Source organism: Lynx canadensis, chromosome X (genome assembly GCF_007474595.2).
Source record: "Lynx canadensis isolate LIC74 chromosome X, mLynCan4.pri.v2, whole genome shotgun sequence".
NCBI classification, from domain to species: domain Eukaryota; kingdom Metazoa; phylum Chordata; class Mammalia; order Carnivora; family Felidae; genus Lynx; species Lynx canadensis.
This window is the reverse complement of record NC_044321.2, coordinates 55,927,011-55,952,566: the sequence shown is the minus strand read 5'-3', so window position 1 is coordinate 55,952,566 and position 25,556 is coordinate 55,927,011. Positions and strand designations below refer to the sequence as shown.

The 25,556-nt window shown below is 39.7% G+C and overlaps 1 protein-coding gene across 1 annotated transcript in view; it reads right to left on the bottom strand.

Moving 5' to 3' along the window:
* KIF4A (kinesin family member 4A) overlaps positions 1–25,556 on the bottom strand; it is a 132,243-nt gene that overhangs the window by 13,053 nt on the left and 93,634 nt on the right. Inside the window, exons 21-25 of the mRNA XM_030305353.2 lie at positions 7,219–7,374; positions 6,998–7,098; positions 2,530–2,659; positions 1,184–1,354; positions 694–801 (exon numbers count right to left, since the gene is read on the bottom strand). Of these exons, the coding sequence (XP_030161213.1) occupies positions 694–801; positions 1,184–1,354; positions 2,530–2,659; positions 6,998–7,098; positions 7,219–7,374 (666 nt within the window). The remainder of the gene's footprint in view (positions 1–693; positions 802–1,183; positions 1,355–2,529; positions 2,660–6,997; positions 7,099–7,218; positions 7,375–25,556) is intronic.

Here is a 25,556-nt window from a genome sequence, read left to right as displayed (position 1 = left end):
AAATGGACAGTTAGCTTTGTTTCTTTCAAGTCGACAGATGCTTTTGTTCACCGTTCTAAACACAGGCTAGGCATTTTATTTGCTACTCTCATAAGCCTACTTAAACTTCCTGGCACTTAAGACAACTAGATTCATGATTCATGCATACGACCTTAACTAGTTTGGTTAAGTCTTCGATGGGAGGTGCCAAGGAAACTCTCGAGACTGGTGGTTCAGGGGAAAAAAAAAAAAGATTCTAAGTTGGATAAAATAGTGCTCCAACATGCTACTAAAGGGTGTGGTGTTCCCAGCCTCTGGAAGAGATTCAGACCTCAGGCACTTTACAAACATGTCAGGTCTCAGCTCAAAACAAGCTCAGGAAGAGACAGCTGAATGCCCCTAGGATTCTGTGGGATGATTGAACTTTCTCAACTCTTTTAGGGCTCAGGGCTGAGGCAAGGAACCAGGAGGCCTCAAAGTCTGGTATGGAGTATGTACTGTCATTTCTGTACCGCGAAGGAGGTTATTCTATGTGTGGTTACATTCTAAATACCTCTAAATTGATCAAATAGGGCCAAAAGGCCGCAGAGGTTACTAGTATAAATCTCTTTTCAGTGGTTACTCTCTGCTGAAAGTACAATGGTGTAAATCAGACAGGATTCTCAGCCAGGCTTGTGGATCCTACCTCTGGAGACCTTTGCCTCGTTATCATACCTGACACTTCAGTGTGCTCAGCAGCTGTTGTTCCTTTTCACTGACCGACTCCTCTAGCTGCTTCTCTGCCATTTGGCTTTGCTGCAGTTGGCTGAGCAGGTATAGCACCTAGGGACAAAGGAGTAAGAAAGAGGAAAAAGGAATTCCGGCTTAGTTCAAGCAGGGACCCAGATGACTCCTCTGATTTAGAAGTACGAGTTGCATTTTGTTCTCATGGCCTGAAGTAGTAAGCACGGCCACAATGTTACTCTCAGTCTTAACGCTGGAGGCTAAGAGCCACTGTATGTGTACACTTTGACAAGTAATTTCTCTCAAGTTCCTCGCTTGCAAAACTTGGAAAAGACTACAGGGTCTTTTGAAGGGAACTTCATATCCCCCCTACTATCTTTTTATTAAAAAAATTTTTCTCCCCACTATCTTTTTAAAACTAATAACAAAAAGCAATGACCCTTTGTTTCTCAGTATAGCTTCTTGGCTTGCCAGAGTCTACCTTCTCTTGGTGCTGTTGCTCCACTCTGACCAGCTCTGCCTGTAACTCTGTCTCTATTTCAGCAAAATGATTTCGTTCCTCAAACAGCATCTTCTGCATGTCAGCACAGCTGGCCTTGTTCTGTTTCAGGCTGCTTTCAAGCTTGCTGACCTGTATTTTGGAGGAGACCAGCTGGAAGGGATAAAAGAAGATCAGTTTATTTGGAGAATGGCCACCTTTCCCCATTCATTAGGCAGGAAAATGTCAGCTTTCCTGAAATGGACTGAGAAGAGTTCCTCCATGTCCAAGTCCATTCTTCTTTTTCTATGTCATATGGAATCTCCCACCGAATAGTAACAACGCTACCCAGGCCAAGAGCCCATATTTCTGTTGAGATAGATCTCTTAGAGTTAGAAGCCACTGCTGAGGTCATTTAATCTCTTGCTCTGTCTCCAGGCGAGAATAAACTGAACACAAACAGTATCTGACAACTCCAAGTTCTGATATTTAAGATTTTCTTCCTTCGTCTTAAAGAGTAACCCATAGGACACACCCTTATTGCCAATTATGGCCCATCTCAGAATGTCTGTGTTCACATGATGGAACTAGTAGACACATTAGCTGGGACTGTTGACCTGGCTCTTCAGGCTAGAGTGATATCCTTTGCTGGCCTAGTTTTATAGTCTCTGCTGGCCCACACTGTGAACATCATAAATACCACTGTTCATAAGACTAAACAGGATTGCCTTTGGTAGGGCAAATATGGTCACCCAATAAAAAAATGTATAAAGGATAACATTGCTCAAACTTCCAGAGTTGGAGTTTGTATGCTTGTCTCAAAGTGAAAATGCCTCAGTCACCAGAGTTGATCAACTTCAGTCCCTCTTGTGGCAATGTAAGATGATACATTATTTTAGGGTCAGTGAGGATGGATTTTCCTTAAGATGGATTCATCTTTACATGTGAAAGATGATTAGGTTTCCTCTTTTCTAGATTGTATCTTAAACTTTTTGAATATACATGTCATAGGTGTTTTAAAAAGCAGTAAGTATAAGAGCTTATGTTTAATGAGTGGCCTACTATGGCATCCTGATATTTTCCCAATAATAATAGCAGATGTTTAATGAGTACTTTCTACGTGTCAGGCATGACAGGTATCAGTTTGCAAGTCCTATATTTTTCTAAGTGAATGGCTTGTACTTGTCCACACCAGCCTTTACCCATAAAACGATTTCTCTAATGCTAGTGTCATTGCAGTTTCCAGCATGAAAAGTGGCAATAGCACTATGACAGTATTCCAAGATAACATCTTATTTCAACCTACCAAGACAGACCCCTAATTCTTGGTAGGGAAGAGTGATGCTTACCTCTCCAATTAAATATTTCAGGGCACACTTGGCTTCCAGAATGGTAGTGATACTCTCCCAGCGGTGTTTTGGCCTGTCTTCACTTTCTGCATCCAGCAACTTCTGCTGTAGGTCAGCAATCTGAGCACTCCTTCAGGGAAAGAAACAGTGAGACTCATTGCTAGTATCCCTAACACCAAGGAGAGGGGAAGAGCTCTATGGAGAAGCTTCAAATAGTTTTATGGATGGAGGTACCAGTTAAATATCTTTTTTTTCTAATTTTTTAAAATGTTTATTTTTGAGAGAGAGAGAGAGAGAGAGAGAGAGAGCACAAGTGGGGCAGAGGCAAAGAGAGACAGGGACATAGAATCTGAAGCAGGCTCCAGGCTCTGAGCTGTCAGCACAGAGCCCAATGCGAGGCATGAACCTCAGCTAAAGTCGAGATCATGCATGACCTGAGCTAAAGTCGGACGTTTAGCTGACTGAGCCACTGAGGAGCCCCTCAGTTAAATATCTTTTAAATAATGATTGAGTCATCTGGTTAGGATTTTATACAGTATCTCCATTCTTGATGTAAAGGGAATCCAAGAGACTATCTTGGTTTTATTTCATTAACTACAGGTCGAAATAAATGGGTCATATAGTGGGATTTGGAAATATTTGTATCAGTAGGGCTTTTGTTGTAGTGCACTGACTGTAATGTGACTTTGTCTTGAGGCCATTTAAGTTCAGACTGGGATATAGTGGCTCAACCATGCAAGAGTAAGAGTCATGTTGGAGACCTCAAGGAAAAACAAAATCTCAAAAGAACAAGCAGGTAAATGTTCTTTGCTGGGACTGAATACCAAATTGATACATATGGCTAATGTTGCGAGAGGTTACCTTGAAGTGCCTGGCACAGGACTGAGAAGTTTCTAAGAAGACTGGATACCATTGACCCTGATTATAACTTACAGATACTTTCAGATCAGGTATGGCCCGAGACCAAGATTTACACAATAATGCAGTTTTGTTAATAGCTTCCTTCTCAGATTTGCTATGTGTCTGGTGAGAGGTAGTATACCAGCATATGTGTGACGTGCTGCTCTGTAAGGTACTATAAAAGATGGGTACCAAAATAATCTAAGGTGGCAGTTCTCAAATCTTGGAGTTTCAGGACCCCTCTACACTCTTTTTTTTTTAAGTATTTATTTTTGAGAGAGAGAGAGAGAGAGAGAGAGAGAGAGAGAGAGACAGAGCACGAGCAGGAAAGGGGCACAGAGAGATGGGGACAGAGTCCAAAGCGGGCTCCAGGCTCTGAGCTGTCAGTACACAGCCCGATGTGGAGCTCGAACCCATGAGCTGTGAGATCATGACCTGAGTTGAAGTCAAATGCCCAACTGACTGAACCACCCAGGTGCCCCAGGACCCCTCTACACTCTTAAGAATGACTGAGGACCTCTGAGAAACTCTGTTTATATACATTATACCTATAGGTATTTACAGTATTGAAAGTAAAACTGAGAAAAAATTAAGTATTTATTAATTCACTTAAGATAACAAAAAGCCATTGTAATATATTTTATGAAAAATACATTTTCTAAAACAAAAAATAATTTGGTGAGAAGAGTGGGATTGTTTTACATTTTTACAAATCTCTGTAATATCTGGCTTCATAGAAGACAGCTGGATTCTCACATCTCCCTCTGCAACCAGTCTTTTGTGATGTGTTCTGGTTGAAATTAACATCTTTATTAATTGTCTTTAATCTGGCCTCTCATAGATATGTAGTTGGACAAAGGAGGAGCATTTTAATAGCCTATTCAGGTAATTGTGGATAGATACTCTTCTTTGTGATTATACTAAAACCCTGCAAGTGGTAGTTCCCTAAAGTTGAAATGTGGAATTGGAAACCATTACTAGTAAATTTTTCTTACTCCCTTATGTTAAAATCCATCGGTCTATCTTGCAATCTCAATGGTTCTTTTACCCTTACAGGCTTCTGTAACATCATCTGGAGAATGTTGAGTGATGCAAAGTCTCCAAATGCGAACACACTTCATGATGTAATATAAAAAAATAAAAAATTGTTAACATCACTACTGGTCTCATCAGAAAAGTTATGAAAAACTGTCAAGCTCAATAGTGGCAGACAAAAATTTTCCGAAGTTCTAAGTTTTGCTTGAAAGCTCAAATTCTAACTTTGGTGATAAACACTGCCAGTTGTTTTCCTTGAAGCGACGGGCTCACTCTGTTCACTTTTCAGCAAAGTGTCTGCCAAGTACTGAAGTCTGAATAACCATAGTTTGTCAGTCATTCTTTCAAAGACAACTAATGTTCCATGGAAAAACAATCGTACAAGTGCTTTTCCTCCAGACAACTCTCAGACTTTAGCACAGAGCACAAGTAGTCTGTGTTCTTCCCGTTCTGTCATGCAGAATACTAAATAGATTTGAACTCAAGGGTTGAGATTTAATGAAATTAACAATTTTTACTGCTTTAACAAAGCCATTCTTTTTTTTTTTTTTTTTACTACTTAAAAAAAATGTGGGGCTTGAACTCATGATCCCGAGATCAAGAGTATCATATTCTACCGATTGAGCCAGCCAGGTGCCCTTATCAAAGCCAGTCTTAAGTAAAACTGACTTAAAAATAAAAGCTGAGAGTGTGTGGTGGTGACCGCTAGTACAGATTGGTGCCACTGCTCTAATTCAAGTTAAGGTCTGAGCAGTTTTGTCCACTGTTGCTTTGCACGGTCATGGCAAATGTCAATATGGTAAAAATGGCAAATGTCATAATATTATTATGAAAATAGTTCTGATTGCTCAGAGACCCCTAGGGGTTTGTGGGCCATGCTTTGAGAACTCTGGTGTAATATATAGTCCTTTCCTTCAACAAGCCTATGATCAATTTATATCAACAAGACTAATAAATGTAAAAAATTAACAAATATAAAGATGACACATCTGTTGTACCATATGATTGGGTACTGTAAGTTCTGAAGGAGTTTAGAGAAGAGGAGGATTAATGGGAGATGAAGAGTCAGGGAAGGCTTCTCGGAAGAGGTGAGCTAGAACACTTCAGAACTGTCAGTTGGTCATATGGCCTTTCCTGTCTCCTCTGATAATTCATGTCCCTTAGGTCTTTTAAAATTTAGTTTATGTCTCATCAACTTTAGGAAAATCCCCTTGGTTAAACTCACCTCTGTTTCATTACTCTCTACTTGGTACCTGTTTAACATTTAATTTTTTAATTATGCACAGTGGTGTGCAGGTAAATGTTTAACAACCAACACTTAAAAAACCAGACCTGATTTGCAGCTTTTGCTAGTTTCTGTAGCATAAATGTGTGACAAGCTATCAATGGTTTACAACAGTCCTGAAATTTTAACAAATGATTCCAACACACCACTACATCATTATACTATTTCTACTTCAGAGCAAGGAATGCCACCTACTTTCTATATATCCCAACTGCATACATCCAGTGCAACACAAAGCAGACACTCAAATGTTGAGTGATTTATAGATGTATCCAAAGATAAACAGCTAGTGTGTGTTGCTAAAAACAAGTTAAATGATCTTTAAGGTCTTCTGGGCAATACAATTCTATTATCGTAAGACATTCTAAAATCTCTGTCAAAGTTTGATTCCTTCTAGATATCATAGATACTTAAAAGATAGTAATAGTGACTAGAGCAGCATAAGTTATGGTATTAGAGCCAGAAAAGGAGAAAAAGAGAACGTTCACTGAGCACTTCTAATATGCCAAGTACTGTGTTATGTACTTTATTTACTAATGTAATTTAATGCTTATGATAACTTTCCTTATATATCTACTTTGCTGATGATCTCTAAACTTCTCTTCGTTCTGTACTGTAGCTCTTTTGGTATCAGTTCTTGACTTCCTCTAAAATTTTGTTTTTAGCCAGTTCTGCATTTCAGAGATACTAAGATGTGGTGCATCATAAAGAGCATGTGTTTTGGAATTAGACCAGGTTTCGAATCCCAACTCTGTATAACCTTTAGCACATTTCTTAAGATTTCTGAACTTCTGTTTAGATCTTTATTTAAATTTTATTTGAGAGACAGAGAGAGCGCAAGAGAGCACGCAGGTGGGGGCCATGGGAAAGAGAGAGAATTCCAGGCTCCATTCTCAGCAAGGAGCCCAATGCAGGGCTTGATCCCACAACCCTGGGATCATAACCTGAGCCAAAATCCAGAGTTGGACGTTAACTGACTGAGCCACCCAGGTGCCCCTGTTTAATCTTTAAAGTCAAATGAATAATACCACATAAAATGTAATAATACCTCATAGGGAGGGAATGAGAAAATGTACCCAACATGTCTAGTGAAGTGTGTGGTTCAAAAGAATTGCTATGTTCTCTCATTTGTCTACCATCAGAAAGGCTTTGAAAAACAAGCTTTTGAATCACTGGATTGATAGGTTCTCTTTTGATTCCAGGCATAAATTTTTATAAATTACAATGCCTTAGAGACAGTCCCATTACCTGAGTTCCATTTCAGTCTCTAGGCTTTCAATTTTCTTTGTAATGGAATCCTCGGACTCAGAAACTTGACCACGCAGTTCAGCAAGCGAGAATGTACGCCTCTGTAAAGAACAGTGGGAATGAGGGTGAAGTGCTAAAAGGAAAGTAACCCTCCAAAGCTGTGAGGGTTTCTGGGGAGTGCAGTCTGATTATTGATCATGTATTTCCATAAGGGCACTTACCCGGAGTTTTGGAGGCGGATTCTCCCCAGATTCCTTTTTTTCTTTGAGTTGAGCCACATCCTGAGCCAGGATCTTCCTATCTTCAAGAAGGTCATTTAGATGGCGTTTGGCTTCCTCAGTACTGACCATAACCTCAACTTCATTTCCAAGCCAATTCTAGAAGAGAAATTAGTGATGTTGGGTTAGGAATGAGGAATCACTGGCCCATGGGCTAGATTCAGCTCCAGACTTAAATTTCACTCAGAACAGAGCCCACATAAGTAGAAGTGAGATTTCCATTCATGCCCACACTCACCAAAAATTGTAATAGCTCTCCAAGAGCCTTAAACAGAAATCTCCCAGAAGGTCACAAGAAAGAGGCTTTCTGCAGAAAATCTTTCTCTAGATATCCTAGTATTTTTATACATTGTCTTTGCCTTCTCCATTTTCTCCTTAACTTTTGTCCTTAACTAGTCCTGATAAGGAATTGAAGTATATTTTGATCATCTGATAAAGAATTCAAGTATATTTTGATCATCTGTTGATTTTAATAAAGATACCCATTCTTGTTTTAAAATTTTTTTAGTTGACACATAATTTTACATTCGTTTCCTATGTACAACATAGTGATTCAGTATCTTTATATGTTATGCTATGCTCACCACAAGTGTAGCTACCATCTGTCACCATACAACACTATTACAATATCACTGACTATATTGATGCTGTTCCTTTTATTCCCATGACTTCATCCCATAACTGGAAGCCTGTATCTCCCACTCCCCTTCACCCATTCTGCCCATCCCTCCATCCCTCTTTCCTCTGGCAACCTTCAGTTTGTTTTCTGTTTTTATAGATCTGCTTTTTGTTTATTTATTTTGTTTTTTTAGATTCCATATGAGTGAAATCATATGGTAATTGTCATTCTTGATCTGCCTTATTTCACTTAGCATAATACCCTAGAGGTATTAGGTTCATCCATGTTGTTGCAAATGGCAAGATCTCACCCTTTTTATGGCTGTGTAATATTCCTCTGTGTGTGTGTGTGTGTGTGTGTGTGTGTGTGTGTGTGTGTGACATCTTCCTTACCCATTCATCTATCAATGGACACTTGGGTTGCTTCCACATCTTGGCTATTGTAAATAACACTGCCATAAACATGGGGTGCAAATATCTTCAAATCAGTGTTTTCATTTTCTTTGGGTAAATACCCAGTAGCAGAATTACTGGATCATATGGTATTTCTATTTTTAATTTCAGGAACCTCCATACTGTTTTCCACAGTGGCTGTACCAATCTACATTCCCACCAACAATGCATGAGGATTCCTTTTTCTCCACATCCTCGCAAACACGTGTTATTTTTTGTCTTTCTGGTTTTAGCCATTCTGACAGGTGTAAGGTGATATCTCGTTGTGGCTTTCATACGCATTTCTCTGATGATTAGTGTGATGTTGAGCATCTTTTAGTGTACCTGTTGGCCATCTGTATGTCTTCTTTGGAAAAATGTCTATTCTGGTCTTCTGTCCATTATTTGATCAGATTGTTTGGATTTTTGGTGTTGACTTGTAGAAGTTCTTTATATATTTTTGATATTAATCCCTTATCAGATATATCATTTGCAAATATCTTCTCCCATTCAGTAGGTTGCTCTTTTGTTTTGTTGTGAATTCATTTATCAGTTCTAGCAGTTTTTTGGTGGAGTCTTTAGGGTTCCTATATATAGTATCACGTCATGTGCAAATTGTGACAGTTTTACTTCTTCCTAACTGATTTGGATTCCTTTTATTTCTTTTTGTTGTCTGACTGCTGTGGCTAGGACCTCCAGTACTATTTTGAATAGAAGTGTTGACAGTGAACATCCTTGTCTTGTTCCTGACCTTGGGGAACAGCTCTTGGTTTTTCCCCATTTAGGATGACATTAGCTGTGGGTTTTTCATATATGGCTTTTATCATGTTGAGATATGTACCCTCTAAACCTACTTTGTTGAAGGGTTTTTATAATGAATGGATATTGTACTTGGACAAATGTTTTTCCTACATCTATTGAAATCATCATATGGTTCTTACTCTTTCTCTTATTGATGTGATATATCATGTTGATCGATTTGTTAATATTGAACTACCCTTGCATCCGAGGAATAAATCTCACTTGATCTTGGTGAATGATTCTTAATATATTGTTGGATTCTAGTTGCTGGTATTTTGTTGAGGATCTCTGCATCTATGTTCATCAGAGATACTGGTCTTTAGTTACTGTTTTCTTTGTGATGTCTTTGTCTGGTTTTGTTATCAGGGTAATGTTGGCCTTATAGGATGAATTTGGAAGTTTACCTTTTTCTATTTTTGCAATAGTTTGAGAAGAATAGGTATTAACTCTTCTTTAAATGTTTGGTAGAATTTGCCTCTGAAGCCATCTGGCCCTAGAATTTTGTTTGTTGGGAGTTTTGTTTTTTGTTTTAATATAATTTATTGTCAAGTTGGCTAACATACAGTGTATACAGTGTGCTCTTGGTTTTGGGGGTAGAGTCCTGTGATTTACTGTTTACATACAACACCCAGAGCTCATCTCAACAAGCGCCTGCCTCAATGCCCATCACCCATTTTCCCCTCTCCTCTGCCACCTGCCCCCGCCCCCAGGAGTTTTTTTTTTTTTTTTTTAAATTTTTTTTTTCAACGTTTATTTATTTTTTTGGGACAGAGAGAGACAGAGCATGAACGGGGGAGGGGCAGAGAGAGAGGGAGACACAGAATCGGAAACAGGCTCCAGGCTCCGAGCCATCAGCCCAGAGCCTGACGCGGGGCTCGAACTCACAGACCGCGAGATCGCGACCTGGCTGAAGTCGGACGCTTAACCGACTGCGCCACCCAGGCGCCCCAAGGAGTTTTTGATTGCCAATCCAATTTTTAAAAATTTCTTTAAATGTTTTTATTTTATTTTTGAGAGAGAGAGACACACAGTGAGAGCAGGGGAGGGGAAGAGAGAGATACAGACAGAATCTGAAGCAGGCTCCAGGCTCTGAGATGTCAGCGCAGGGTCTGACATGGAGCTTGAACTCACAGACTGCAAGATCATGACCTAAACCAAAGTCACACATGCCCAACTGACTAAGCCACCAGGCACCCCCCGATCCAATTTCTTTGCTGGTAAGTGGTCTGTTCACATTTTCTATTTCTTCCTGGTACAGTTTTGGCAGTTCGTATACTTCTAGGAATTTATCCATTTTTTTTCTAGGTTGTCCAATTTGTTGCCATGTAGTTTTTCATAATATGCTCTTAGAATGGTTTGTATTTCTGTGTTGTTGGTTATTTCTCCTCACTCATTTGTAATTTCTATTTTAGTCCTTTCTCTCTTTTTCTTGATAAGTCAGTTGAGAGGTTTATCAATTTCATTGATTTTTTTTTTTTTGCAAAGAACCAGCTTCTGGTTTCATTGATCTATTCTATTGTTGTTGTTGTTGTTTTCCTTTCTATATATCATTCATTTTTGCTCCAATCTTTATTATTCCTTCCTTCTGGTGGTTTTAGGTTTTGTTTGTTGTTCTTTTAGCTCCTTTAGGTATAAGGTTAGGTTGTTTACCTTGGATTTTTCTTGCTTGTTGAGGTAGGCTTATATTGTTATAAGCTTCCCTTTTGGAATCACTTTTGCTGTATTCCAAAGGTTTTGGACATTGTGTTTTCATTTCTATTTGTTTCAATGTACTTTTTAATTTCTTCTTTGATTTCCTGGTTGATGTATTTATTGTTTAGTAGCATGTTATATAACCTCCATGTAGTTGTGGTCTTTCCAGATATTTTCATGTGGTTGACTTCCAGTTTCATAGCATTGTTGGTCAGAAAAGGTTCATGGTATGACTTCCATCTTCTTGAATTTGCTGAGTTGAGGCTTGTTTTGTGGGCTCATATGTAATCTATTCTGGAAAACGTTTCTCTGTGCACTTGAAAAGACTGTATTCTGCTGTTTTAGGATGGAATATTCTGAATATATCTGTTAAATTCACATGTTCCAGTGTGTCATTCAGAGCCATTTTTCCTTGTTTATTTTCTACTTAGATATCTGGCCATTGGTGTTAAGTGGGGTATTAAAGTCCTATACTATTTTTGTGTTATTATTGATTTGTTCCTTCATGTTTACTAACTGTTTTATGCATTTGGGTGCTCCTGTTCTGGGTGCATATTTACACTTGTTATATAGTCTTGTTGGATTGTGCCCTTTATTATTGTATAGTGTCCTTCTTTGTCTCTTGTAACATTCTTTGTTTTTTTAAATTTTTTTTAATGTTTATTTACCTTTTGAGAGAGAGAGCGAGCGAGCACAAGAAGGGGAGGGGGAGAGAGGGAGGGAGACACAGAATCCGTAGCAGGCTCCAGGCTCTGAGTTGTCAGCACAGAACCTGATGCGGGGCTCGAACCCATGAACCATGAGATCATGACCTAAGCCGAAGCTGGACGCTTAACCAACTGAGCCACCCAGGTGCCCCCAACATTCTTTGTTTTAAAGTCTATTTTGTTTTATATTAAGTATTGTTCTTCTGGCTTTTTGCCAGATAGATGTTTCTCCATCCCCTCACTTTCAATCTGTAGGTGTCTTTAGGTCTAAAATAGGTCTCTTTTAAGCAGCATATAGATGGGTCTTTTTAAAAATTATCCATTCAGGCTTCCCGAAGATGGCGGCGTAGGAGGACACAGGGCTCACCGCGCATCCTGCTGATCACTTAGATTCCACCCACACCTGCCTAAATAACCCAGAAAACCGCCAGAGGATTAGCAGAACGGAGTCTCCGGAGCCAAGCGCAGATGAGAGGCCCACGGAAGAGGGTAGGAAGGGCGGCGAGGCGGTGCGCGCTCCACGGACTGGCGGGAGGGAGTCGGGGCGGAGGGGCGGCTCGCCGGCCAAGCAGAGTCCCTGAGTCCGGCTTGCAAAAGCAGAGGGGCCTGACGGACTGTGTTCCGACAGCAAGCGCGACTTAGCGTCTGGGAGGTCATAAGTTAACAGCTCTGCTCGGAAAGCGGGAAGGCTGGAGGACAAAGGGAGGGAGAGCTGCTGAGCCCCCGGACGACAGAGCTCAGTTTGGTGGGGAACAAAGGCGCTCGCCAGCGCCATCTCCCCCGCCCATCCCCAGCCAAAATCCCAAAGGGAACCGGTTCCCGCCAGGGAAACTGCTCGCTCCGCGCAAACACCCAACTCTGTGCTTCTGCGGAGCCAAACCTCCGGCAGCGGATCTGACTCCCTCCGGCTGCCACAGGGCCCCTCCTGAAGTGGCTCACCTAAGGAGAAGCGAGCTAAGCCTGCCCCCCCTGCCGCCGTGCACCTTGCCTACCCACCCCAGCTAATATGCCAGATCCCCAGCATCACAAGCCTGGCAGTGTGCAAGTAGCCCAGACGGGCCACGCCACCCCACAGTGAATCCCGCCCCTAGGAGAGGGGAAGCGAAGGCACACACCAGTCTGACTGTGGCCCCAGCGGTGGGCCGGGGGCAGACATCAGGACTGAATGCGGCCCCGCCCACCAACTCCAGTTATACACCACAGCACAGGGGAAGTGCCCTGCAGGTCCTCACCACGCCAGGGACTATCCAAAATGACCAAGTGGAAGAATTCCCCTCAGAAGAATCTCCAGGAAATAACAATAGCTAATGAGCTGATCAAAAAGGATTTAAATAATATAACAGAAAGTGAATTTAGAATAATAGTCATAAAATTAATCGCTGGGCTGGAAAACAGTATACAGGCCAGCAGAGAATCTCTTGCTACAGAGATCAAGGGACTAAGGAACAGTCACGAGGAGCTGAAAAACGCTTTAAATGAAATGCAAAACAAAATGCAAACCACCACGGCTCGGATGGAAGAGGCAGAGGAGAGAATAGGTGAACTAGAAGATAAAGTTATGGAAAAAGAGGAAGCTGAGAAAAAGAGAGATAAAAAAATCCAGGAGTATGAGGGGAAAATTAGAGAACTAAGTGATACACTAAAAAGAAATAATATACGCATAATTGGTATCCCAGAGGAGGAAGAGAGAGGGAAAGGTGCTGAAGGGGTACTTGAAGAAATAATAGCTGAGAACTTCCCTGAACTGGGGAAGGAAAAAGGCATTGAAATCCAAGAGGCACAGAGAACTCCCTTCAGACGTAACTTGAATCGATCTTCTGCACGACATATCATAGTGAAACTGGCAAAATACAAGGATAAAGAGAAAATTCTGAAAGCAGCAAGGGGTAAACGTGCCCTCACATATAAAGGGAGACCTATAAGACTCGTGACGGATCTCTCTTTTGAAACTTGGCAGGCCAGAAAGAATTGGCACGAGATTTTCAGTGTGCTAGACAGAAAAAATATGCAGCCGAGAATCCTTTATCCAGCAAGTCTGTCATTTAGAATAGAAGGAGAGATAAAGGTCTTCCCAAACAAACAAAAACTGAAGGAATTTGTCACCACTAAACCAGCCCTACAAGAGATCCTAAGGGGGACCCTGTGAGACAAAGTACCAGAGACATCACTACAAGCATAAAACATACAGACATCACAATGACTCTAAACCCGTATCTTTCTATAATAACACTGAATGTAAATGGATGAAATGCGCCAACCAAAAGACATAGGGTATCAGAATGGATAAAAAAACAAGACCCATCTCTTTGCTGTCTACAAGAGACTCATTTTAGACCTGAGGACACCGTTAGATTCAGAGTGAGGGGATGGAGAACTATTTATCAAGCTACTGGAAGCCAAAAGAAAGCTGGAGTAGCCATACTTATATCAGACAAACTAGACTTTAAATTAAAGGCTGTAACAAGAGATGAAGAAGGACATTATATAATAGTTACAGGGTCTATCCATCAGGAAGAGCTAACAATTATAAATGTCTATGCGCCGAATACCGGAGCCCCTAAATATATAAAACAATTACTCATAAACATAAGCAACCTTATTGAGAAGAATGTGGTAATTGCTGGGGACTTTAACACCCCACTTACAGAAATGGATAGATCATCTAGACACACGGTCAATAAAGAAACAAGGGCCCTGAATGAGACATTGGATCAGATGGACTTGACAGATCTATTTAGAACTCTGCATCCCAAAGCAACAGAATATACTTTCTTCTCGAGTGCACATGGAACATTCTCCAAGATAGATCATATACTGGGTCACAAAACAGCCCTTCATAAGTTTACAAGAATTGAAATTATACCATGCATACTTTCAGACCACAATGCTATGAAGCTTGAAATCAACCACAGGAAAAAGTCTGGAAAACCTCCAAAAGCATGGAGGTTAAAGAACACCCTACTAACGAATGAGTGGGTCAACCAGGCAATTAGAGAAGAAATTAAACAATATATGGAAACAAACGAAAATGAAAATACAACAATCCAAACGCTTTGGGACGCAGCAAAAGCAGTCCTGAGAGGAAAATACATTGCAATCCAGGCCTATCTCAAGAAACAAGAAAAATCCCAAATACAAAATCTAACAGCACACCTAAAGGAAATAGAAGCAGAACAGCAAAGGCAGCCTAAACCCAGCAGAAGAAGAGAAATAATAAAGATCAGAGCAGAAATAAACAATATAGAATCTAAAAAAACTGTAGAGCAGATCAACGAAACCAAGAGTTGGTTTTTTGAAAAAATAAACAAAATTGACAAACCTCTAGCTAGGCTTCTCAAAAAGAAAAGGGAGATGACCCAAAGAGATAAAATCATGAATGAAAATGGAATTATTACAACCAATCCCTCAGAGATACAAACAATTATCAGGGAATACTATGAAAAATTATATGCCAACAAATTGGACAACCTGGAAGAAATGGACAAATTCCTGAACACCCACACTCTTCCAAAACTCAATCAGGAGGAAATAGAAAGCTTGAACAGACCCATAACCAGCGAAGAAATTGAATCGGTTATCAAAAATGTCCCAACAAATAAGAGTCCAGGACCAGATGGCTTCCCAGGGGAGTTCTACCAGACGTTTAAAGCAGAGATAATACCTATCCTTCTCAAGCTATTCCAAGAAATAGAAAGGGAAGGAAAACTTCCAGACTCATTCTATGAAGCCAGTATTCCTTTGATTCCTAAACCAGACAGAGACCCAGTAAAAAAAGACAAGTACAGGCCAATATCCCTGATGAATATGGATGCAAAAATTCTCAATAAGATACTAGCAAATCGAATTCAACGGCATATAAAAATTATCCATTCAGCCACCCTGTGGCTTTTGATTGGAGCATTTAGTCCATTTACATTGAAAGTCATTATTGATAGATATGAATGCATTACCATTTTATTACTTGTTTTATAGTTGTTACTGAACATTTTCTCTGATCTTTTTTTTGTTCTTCTTGCATGGTTTGCTGGTTTTTTTTTGTGATACATTTGGACTTCTTTCTTTTTATTCCTTGCATATTTATTAGTGGTTTTTGATTTGTGGTTACCATGAGGTTTGTATATAACATCTACTTATAGAATTTTATATTAAGTTGATGGTCCTTTAAGTTTGAACTCATTTTTTACTCCTCTCCCTCCTACATTTTGGATATATGATGTCATATTCTACATCTTTTTGTGAGTTTCTTGACTGATTTTTTACAGAAATATTCACTTTTACTGTGTTTCTGTTTCCTACCTTGATACTGTCATTTTTGATCTTTCCATTTCACACAAAGGGTCCCCTTTAATATTTCTTTCTGGTCTGGTTTAATGGTTATGAACACCTTTAGTTTTTGTTCTTCTGTAAAACTCTTTATCTTTCCTATTCTTAATGATAAGTTTGCTAGATACAGTATTCTTGGCTGCAAATTTCCCCCATTCATCATTTTGAATATATCATGCACTCTTTCAGGCCTGGAAAATTTTTGCTGAAAAATGGGCTGCTAGACTTATGGGGTTTTCCTTGCATGTTACTGTCTTCTTTGGTCTTGCTGGTTTAAACATTTTTTTCTTTATCACTGTATTTGGCAATTTCATTACAATATGTCTTTGTATGGATATCCTTTTGTTGATTTTGTTGGAGGTTTTCTATACCTCCTGGATCTGGATATCTGTTTCCTTCCCCAGATTAGGGAAGTTTTCAGCTATTTCTTTAAAAAAATTTTTTTTAATGTTTATTCATTTTTTTTGAAAGAGAGACAGCATGAATGGGGGAAGGGCAGAGAGAGATGGAGACACAGAATCTGAAGCAGGTTCCAGGCTCTGAGTTGTCAGCACAGAGCCTGATGCGGGGCTTGAACTCATCAACAGTGAGATCATGACCTGAGCCGATGTTGGACACTTACCTACTGAGCCACCCAGGCAACTCTCAGCTATTTTTTAAATAAATTTTCTGTCCCCTCTTCTTTGTCTTCTTCTGGGACTCCTATAATATGAAGATTATTGTTTGATGGAGTCATTGAGTTCCCTACTTCTATTCTTGTTTTACATAATTCTTTTTTTCCCTTTTTTGTTCAGCTTGATTACTTTTCATTTCTCTGTCTTCTAGGTCATTAATTCATTTTTCTGCTTCTTCCAGCCTGCTGTTCATTGCATCAGGTGTGTTTCTAATCTTGTTTGTTGCACACTTCATCTCTGATTGGTTCATTTTTATCTCTGTGTTAAGGGTCTCTCTGATAGCTTCCACTCTTTTCCAAAGTCCAGTGAGTATCTCCATGATCATTGCTTTAAATACTCCATCAAGCAAGTTACTTATGTCTGTTTTGCTTAGATCTCCAGCCATGGCCTTGTCCTATTCTGTCATTTGGGACAAATTTATCTGTCTTCTCGTTTTGTCTAAGTCTCTGTGCCTATTTCTCTGTGTTAGAAAAGTCAGCTATATCTCCTGTTCTTGAAGGTAATGGTGTTATGAAGATGTTTTGTTGTCTGTTCCTTGTAGTGTCCCCTTTCTACAGGGCCTGGTGCTTTTGGGAGTGTCTCCAATGTGTACTCTGTGTGCACTGCATCTGTGTCCTGGCTGCTTTATCCTTCAGGCCAGTTGTCTGCAGAGGCTTTCTTTGTTGGGGGCAGTGTTTGGTCTCTGGCCTGAATCTGGCAATTGTTTACTAGGTATGCTCTGGTCTGCTTGTAAAATGGGACCTATTGCCACTGACACCGGAACTGAGGCTCTGCAAAACTCCCAGGTTGGCAGACACAGTGTGAGCTGGGGTTTGGGACAGTCTTCTGGGGGAGGGGGCTTGCCACACTTGGACTGAGGTGAGCGAGACTGAGAAGGGGGGTTTCACCACAGCATGGGTGAGCAGAGCTTCGTGTAAGCAAGTTAGGTAGTAAGTGTCAGTGCTGTGTTCCTGTAGGTGCCTTTGTGTTTATGCTGAGAGATAGCAGAGGGAAATAGTGTCTACCAGTTTCTTTATTCCCAGAGAGGTCTTTCCATGAATGCTGCCTTTCTGGGCAAATGAGCAAATACCGAAATGAGCAAATACCCGCTCCACTGTGTGCTCAGGTGCTCTTCAGATCACCATTTCAATGCTGAATGTCCAGGCATTGTTAGCCTTCCTTCTCTCCAAGAGCAGTACAATGCCTTTCAGGATCTATCTGAGCTAAGCCCATTGACCTTTAAGACCCCAGGCTTTAAGCTCCACTGGTTGTAAGAACTCACAAAATTTGGCCCCTCTCACTTTACAAACCAATTTCTATGGGGATTCATTTCCCCCATGTTGAGCTGCTCTGTGTGCTAGTCTGTCTCTCACCCTTCTCTACACTGCAGCTACCTCCCCACTGCAGTGGCCATGATATTTTTTTCTCCCAAGTCCCATCTTTGCATTTCCTACCTTCTTTGATGTGGCCTCTTCTCTATCTTTAGTTGTGGAGTTTGTTCTGCCAGTCTTAAGGTTGATTTCTGGTCTATTTAGGATGATTTGATAGTTATCTAGTTGTGTTCATGGGATGAGGAGTGTCTAGGATGCTCCTACACTGCCACCATCTTCCCTTTCTCTCCCCTAACTCCATAGCTTTTAACACTTTGATCGTGTGATAGGATCAAGCACAGTCTTCCCTCCTTTTTGTCAGTGTGAACCATGATTTGAGATGTTGTATCATAAATTGGTGAGTGAACCACTGAGTTGCCAGAGGGAAGGGGGTGGAAGGATAGGCAAAATGGGTGAAGAGCAGTGGGAGATACAGGCTTCCAGTTATGGAATGAATAAGTCATGAGAATAAAAGGCACTAGTGCTGGAATTGGTATTAAGGAAGTGCTTGCTGACTGAAGGAATCATAACTATACAGATCCCTATATCTTATCTAAGAAAATTTTCAACATTCCTATATTCACGCATCTTTAATGAACTTAAACATAATCAAAGGCCTAGTGACTGAAGAGTGTATCAGAGAGAGACCGTAGAATGTATGTAACAAGGTTATATAATGATTATGAGAATATAATTCTAGATCCAGATTACATTGTAGCTCCTTCTATTCTTTTTTTTTCTAAATATAATTTATTGTCAAGTTAGCTAACACACAGTGTATACAGTGTGCTCTTGGTTTCAGGAGTAGATTCCCCCAAGTAGCTCCTTCAATTCTTAGTGATTGGACCTGGAAGCAAGTCCTCTAGTCTCTCTGTGACTCACTTTTCTCATCTGTAAAATGAGGATCATAATCATCCCTATACCTCATAGGGTTGTTTTGAGAATTACATGATTAATATATAAAAAATATTTGACACTTCTTACTACATAATAAGTACTCCATAAATGTTAGCTTTTCTTACCTAAATCAAATAGAGTAATCCAGCATATCTATGGACAAGGCAGTTTGGGAGAAGTCTAGTGATCTCTTTAACTTCAAAATTACTGAAAACAGCTATTTCCTGAGTGCCTGCTAAGAGCTAGGTACTGTGACAGAGTTGGGTAAAATTTAGTATCTGCTGCCTTCAGGAATCTTTCCTTCTTGTTTTGAAAGATTTTCCTGGTGAAAGTCCTTGACATTCTAAGATTTTGGTCACACATGCTAATATGTTAGCATCTGTCATAAGAGTTTCTTGTAAAAGTTTCAGTAGTTCAGCATGTGATTACTCAACAAAGAGTTTTTTCTTCTGCACACAGCTATAGCTACTGGTATATTCCTCAAAGATGTCTGCAGGCTTTCCTAAGGTCTCAATTTCAAGTTCGTTTACCTCAGGCAACCACTGATTTGTTTCTATTCCTAAAATTGTGTCATTTCGAGAATATTCATTAAATGGAATCCTATAGTATGTGAACTTTTGAGATTGGCTTTTTTCACTCAGCATGATGCCCTTATGATCCACCCAAGTGTATCAATAGTTTATTCCTTTTTTTTTTTTTTTTGCTGAGTAGTGTTCCACTGTATGGATATACTAATTTGTTTATACATTCTCCAGTTGAGAGACATTTGGATTGTAGTTTTTAGTGAATACAAATATAGCTGCTTTAAACACTGTCATATAGGTTTTCATGTGAATGCAAGCTTTCATTTCTAGAGGGTAAATGCCCAGGGATGGGATTGTTGGCTCATATATATACATGTCTAATTTTATAAGAAAGTGACTAGCCATTTTCCGGAGTGGCTATACCATTTTATATTCCCACTAACAATGTATGATAATTCTATTTTCCCAATATCCTTGCCAGCACTTGGTATTGTCACTATATTTTATTGTAGCCATGCTAATAGGTGTGTAGTGTATCTTATCTGGGCCTTAATCTGCTTTTCCTTAATGGCTAATGATGTTGAATATATATCTTTTATTATTTTAGAAAGAAAGGGAGAGAAAGAGAGAGCGTGAGCAGGGGAGAAGGTCAGAGGGAGACAGAGAGAAAGAGACAGAGAGAGAGAGAGAGAGAGCGCATCTTAAGCAGGCTCCATCCTCAGCATGGAGTCTGACACAGGGCTCAATCCCAGGACCCTGGGATCATGACTTGAGCTGAAATCAAGAGTTGGATGCTCAACCAACTGAGCCACCTAGGTGCCCCTGTTGAATATCTTTTCATGTGCTTATTTGCCATCTGCGTATTTTCTTTCATCAAGTATCTGCTCAGGTGTTTTGCCCATTATCTAATTGAGTTATTTGTTTTCTTATTTTTGGGTTTAATAAATCCTTTATGAATTCTGGATATGATTCCCTTGTCAGATATGTAATTTGCAAATATTTTTTTCTAGTCTAAGGTGTATTTACTTATTTACTTATTTAAAGTTTATTTATTTATTTAAAGTTTATTTATTTATTTAAAGTTTATTTATTTATTATGAGAGAGAGAGAGCCCACATGAGTGGCAGAGGGACAGAGGGAAACAGAGAGAGACAGAGAGAAAGAGAGAGAGAAAGAGAGAGAGAGGGAGAGAGAGAGAGAGAATCCCAAGTAGGCTCCACACTGCCAATGTGGAGCTCAACACGGGTCACAAACTATGAGATTATGACCTGAGCCGAAGTCAAGAGTTGGAAGCTTAACTGACTGAGCCACTCAGGCATGTCGCTTATTTTTTTGAACATTGTCTCCCTAGGGTCTTTACCAGAGCAGAAGTTCTTAGTTTTGGTGAAGCCTAATATATTCGCTTTTTCTTTATGTATTATGTTTATGATGTCACTGAAATTTTTATCTTATGTTTTCTTGTAGAAGTGTCACAGTTTTAGGTTTTACATGTATGTATGTATGTATGTAGGCTTCATGCCCAGCACAGAGCCCAATGCAGGGCTTGAACTCACGACCCTGAAATCAACACCTGAGCTGAGATTAAGAGTTGGGACACTTAACCAACTGAGCCACTCAGGCACCCTTAGGTTTTACATTTAGATCTATGGTCTACTTTGAGTTCATTTTTGTATAAGGTGCAAGGTTTAGGTTAAAGTGGTTTGTTTGTTTTTGTCTATGGTATCTAATTGCTCCACAACATTTGTTGAAAAATCTCTGCTACTTATTAACTGTGACACCTTGGGAAATCATCTAACCTCTCATGGCCTCACTTTTCTTTCTTCAAAAATGGAGATGATAATAGGACCTAACCTCTAAGGATGAAGTGAGGATTCCAGACTCTATGTGTAAACACCCAGCACACAGTAGATAGTAGTAGCCATTATTATTACTTACAGAGCTTCAAATTTTGGTATCTTACATTACGATTTACAAAATTTGATAACATATAATACACTGTCTCTTTTTAATCCCTTCCATGGATGTTGGAGAACATGGATCAGTGCTAAGATAGATTCTGGCAGATGGGTTCTACTGAGATGACGGCTGAAAGTACTTGTAGTGAGGAAATGACAGCAATTCCCAGTTGGGAGGGGCGCTGAGGCCAAGGCCAGTTCAGTACAAGTCAAAAGTGTGTAGCCAAAAACAGGAAATAAGAAATGAAGTTAGATATTATGGAAATCAGAAAGAATTCAAGAATTTTCTTCTGAATAGGTAAGGGCAAATGCGGTTCTGGACTTTGAGTGTGTATAAAGCAGAATACTGAGATACACTGTTACTGAGTTGTGGCCTCACAGCCTTGTTTAAAGGTCTTGGCCTTGGCTTTTCACTTCAGGATGCTCTTTACTAGCTGTGTGGGGAGTCTTTTGCCTTCTCTTCTCTAAGCGAATTTAGTCCAAGACCGTGTTTTTCTGTGAACTCTCTTGCTTTGGTGCCAACAGTGGGGTGATGTGCCAGGTACCCTCTGGGAAGTCTTTCTAAAACATTCTGCTTAGCAGATCTGAAAAGGCTGAAGAACCTTCTCAGGAAGCTGATTGTGCCTGTGGTAGGTCTTGGTCTGGAAACTGTTTCGAAAGCTGGATACCACTGCCACTTTGTTGATTCCCACTATGCTCTCTGGCACTGCATACCTTGTTGGCTCCCCAGGAACTCTCCTTAGTGTCCCTGAGAAAGAGCTGGAAGCTTCAATGTTTTTGTTTGTTTGTTTGTTTGCTTTTTACTTCCTCTTTGATCTGTGTTCTGAGATCCTACATGAATTAATCTTTTGTGATAGGCATGTGTAAGATACCTTGAAAGAAGTATACTGTTATTGGAAAAGTTATAATCACAATCAGTCAGACCAGAGATTCCTACCAGTCTGGTCAAGTGTGAAGGTTTATGGGCTAGGGGTGGTGTCATTGGAAACTGATAGTGTAATTGAAATTGCTTGAGTTGCAAGATATAGCAAAACAAATATGTTTTATAGCACAGTACTGAGTATCAACTTATTGTGGTGGTTTATGTGTAAGCCTCCAATATAATAATGGCACCTGACTTCAGTCAGTCCTTTGCAAGTTTAGAAATCCTTGTGTTGTTCCCTATTTAAATTGATTCTTACAACAAGGATGAGAGAGGCAGTGCAGGGATTATTATTCATATTTTACAGATATGGAAGCTGTCAGGGACTTGGAGCCGCAGGGGGCTGGGATATCATCCATAGTGATCAAAAGCAGAGGCTCTGAGGCAGATTGCCTACTTCTTTTTTGAATTTCTGTATTCTGGTAAAATATATATAACATCAAATTTGTTATTTTGAACACTTGTAAGTATACAATACAGTGGCATTACATTAAAAATGTATAACCATCACCACTGTTTCTAAATTATTTTCATCACCCCAAACAAAAACTCTGTAGCCATTAAACAACTCCCCATTAGACCTCCCCTCAGCCCCTGGTAACCTCTAATCTACTGTCTGTATGAATTTGCCTATTCTAGATACTTCATATAAGTAGAACAATATAATATTTGTCCTTTTTTGGCTGGGTTATTTCACTTAGCATAATGTTTTCAAGGTTCATTCATTTTGTAGCACGTATCAATCACTATGTCATTTCTTCCTATTGCCAAATACAGAATGTTCGTGGTGTATGTGTGTCTATGTGATATATATATATACCACATATTGTTTATTCATTCATCTGTTGAGAGGCATTTAGGTTGCTTCTACACATTGACTACTATGAATAGTGCTATTATGAACATTTGTGAACGAGTTTTTGTTTGAATACTTGTTTTCATTCTTTTGGTATATACCTAGAGGTAGATTTGCTGGGTCATGTGGTAATTCCATGTTTAGCTTTTTTTAATGTTTATTTTATTTTTTGAGGGGGGGGGGAGAGAAAGAAAGAATGAGCACAAGTGAGGGAGGGGCACAGAGAGAGAGGGAGACACAGAATCCGAAGCAGGCTCCAGGCTGTCAGCATAGAACCTCAACTGTGAGAGCTCATAAACTGTGAGATCATGACCTAAGGTGACGTCAGACACTTAACTGAATGAGCCACCCAGGCTCCCCTTATATTTAGCTTTCTGAGGAACTTGCAAACTTTTCTACATCAATGGTACCACTTTACATTCCCACAAGCAATATACAAGGGTTCCAACTTCTCCATATCTTCACCAACACTTGCTACTTATTTTTTTTTTGTTAAAAACCACATCCTAGTAGGTGTGAAGGGGATATATTATTATAGATTTTATTTTCAGTTCTCTAATCACTAAGAATGAGCATCTTTTCATATGTTTATTGGCCATTTCTATATCTTCTTTGGAGAAACGTCTATTCAAGTCTTTTACCCATTTTTAAGTTGAGTTGTTTATCTTTTGTAAAAATGTTTATTTTTGAAAGAGAAAGACAGCATGTGTGTGGAAGCAGTGGAAAGGGCAGAGAGAGAGGGAGAGAGAGAAAACCAAGCAGGCTCCATGCCATCAGTCCAGAGCCTGATGTGGGGCTCGAACCCACAAACCATGAGATCATGACCTGAGCCAAAATCAAGAGTCAGACATTTAACCAAATGAGCCACCCAGTTGCCTCGTTGTTTATCTTTCTGTTGCTGAGCTGTAGGAGTTCTCTATGTTCTGGTTATTAACACTTATCAGATATATGACTTCCAAATATTTTCTCCCATTCTTTTTTTTAAAGTTTATTTATTTATTTTTAGGAAGACAGTGTGAGTAGGGGAGGGGCAGAGAGGGGGAGACAGAGAATCCCAAGCAGGTGCCGTGCTGTCAGCATGGAGCCTGATGCAGGTCTTGAAATCATGAAACTGAGGTAAGACCTGAGCCAAAACCAAGAATCAGACACTTAACTGATCGAGCCACGCAGGGGCCCCCAAATATTTTCTCCCATTCTCTAGGCTATCATTCACTTTCTTGATAATATCCTTTGATGCACAAAAGTTTTTTTCAAAAAAAATTTTTTTAAGTTTATTTATTTTGAGAGACAGAGAGAGCAAAGGAGAGGCAGAGACAGAGAGGGAAAGAGAGAATCCCAGGCAGGCTCCATGCTGTCAGTGCGGAGCTTGATGCGGGGCTTGAACTCCCAAACTGTGAGATCACGACCTGAGCCCAAACCAAGAGACAGACGGTTAACTGACTGAGCCACCCAGGTGCCCCAAAAGTTTTAAATTTTGATGAAATCAAATTTATCTATTTTTCTTTGTTGCTCATGATTTTGCTATATTTAAGAATTCAATGTCAAGTCCAAGGTCATGTTGCTCATGATTTTGTTATATCTAAGAATTCAGTGTCAAGTCCAAGGTCATAAAGATTTACTCCCATGTTTTCCTCTACGAGTTTTATGCTTTTATCTCTTATTTTAGGTTTTATTCACATAGAGTAAATTTTGGATGAGATGTGATGTAAAGGTCCAAATGCATTATTTTGCCTGTGGAAATACACTTGTCCCAGCCCCATTTGTTGAACAGATTGTTCTTTCTCCATTGAATGGATTTGGCATCTTTGTTAGTTTCTGACTTAAAGTCTATTTTGTGTGTGTGTGTGTGTGTGTGTGTGTGTGTGTGTGTGTTTATTCTGTGTGTTAATAGTATATCTACTTCATCTCTCTTTTGGTTACTGTTTGCAAGCAGTCTCTTTTTATGGCTGAATAATATTCCACTGTATTTATACATATACATATACATATACACATACACATACACATACATATACATAGCAATTTACACATTCAACGCAATCCCTATCAAAATAACACCAACACTGGGGCGCCTGGGTGGCTCAGTCGGTTAAGAGTTCAACTCTTGGATTTGGTTCAGGTCATGATCTCATGGTTTGTGGGTTTGAGCCTGGTGTTGGTCTCTGCACTGACAGTGTGGAGCCTGCTTGGGATTCTTTTTCTCTCCCTTTCTCTTTGCCTCTCCCCTATTCGTGCTCTCTCTCTCTTTCAAAATAAATAAACTTAAAAAAATTAAAAAAGAATAACACCAGCATTCTTCACAGAGCTAGAACAAACAATTCTAAAATTTGTATGAAACCAGAAAAGACCTCAAGTAGCTAAAGTAGTGCTAAAAAAGAAAATCAAAGCTGGAGGCATCACAATTCCAGACTTTAAGTTGTATTACAAAGCTGTAATCATCAAGACAGTATGGTACTGGCACAAAAAACAGACACATAGATCAATGGAACATAACAGAGAACCCAGAAATGGACCCACAAATGTATGGTCAA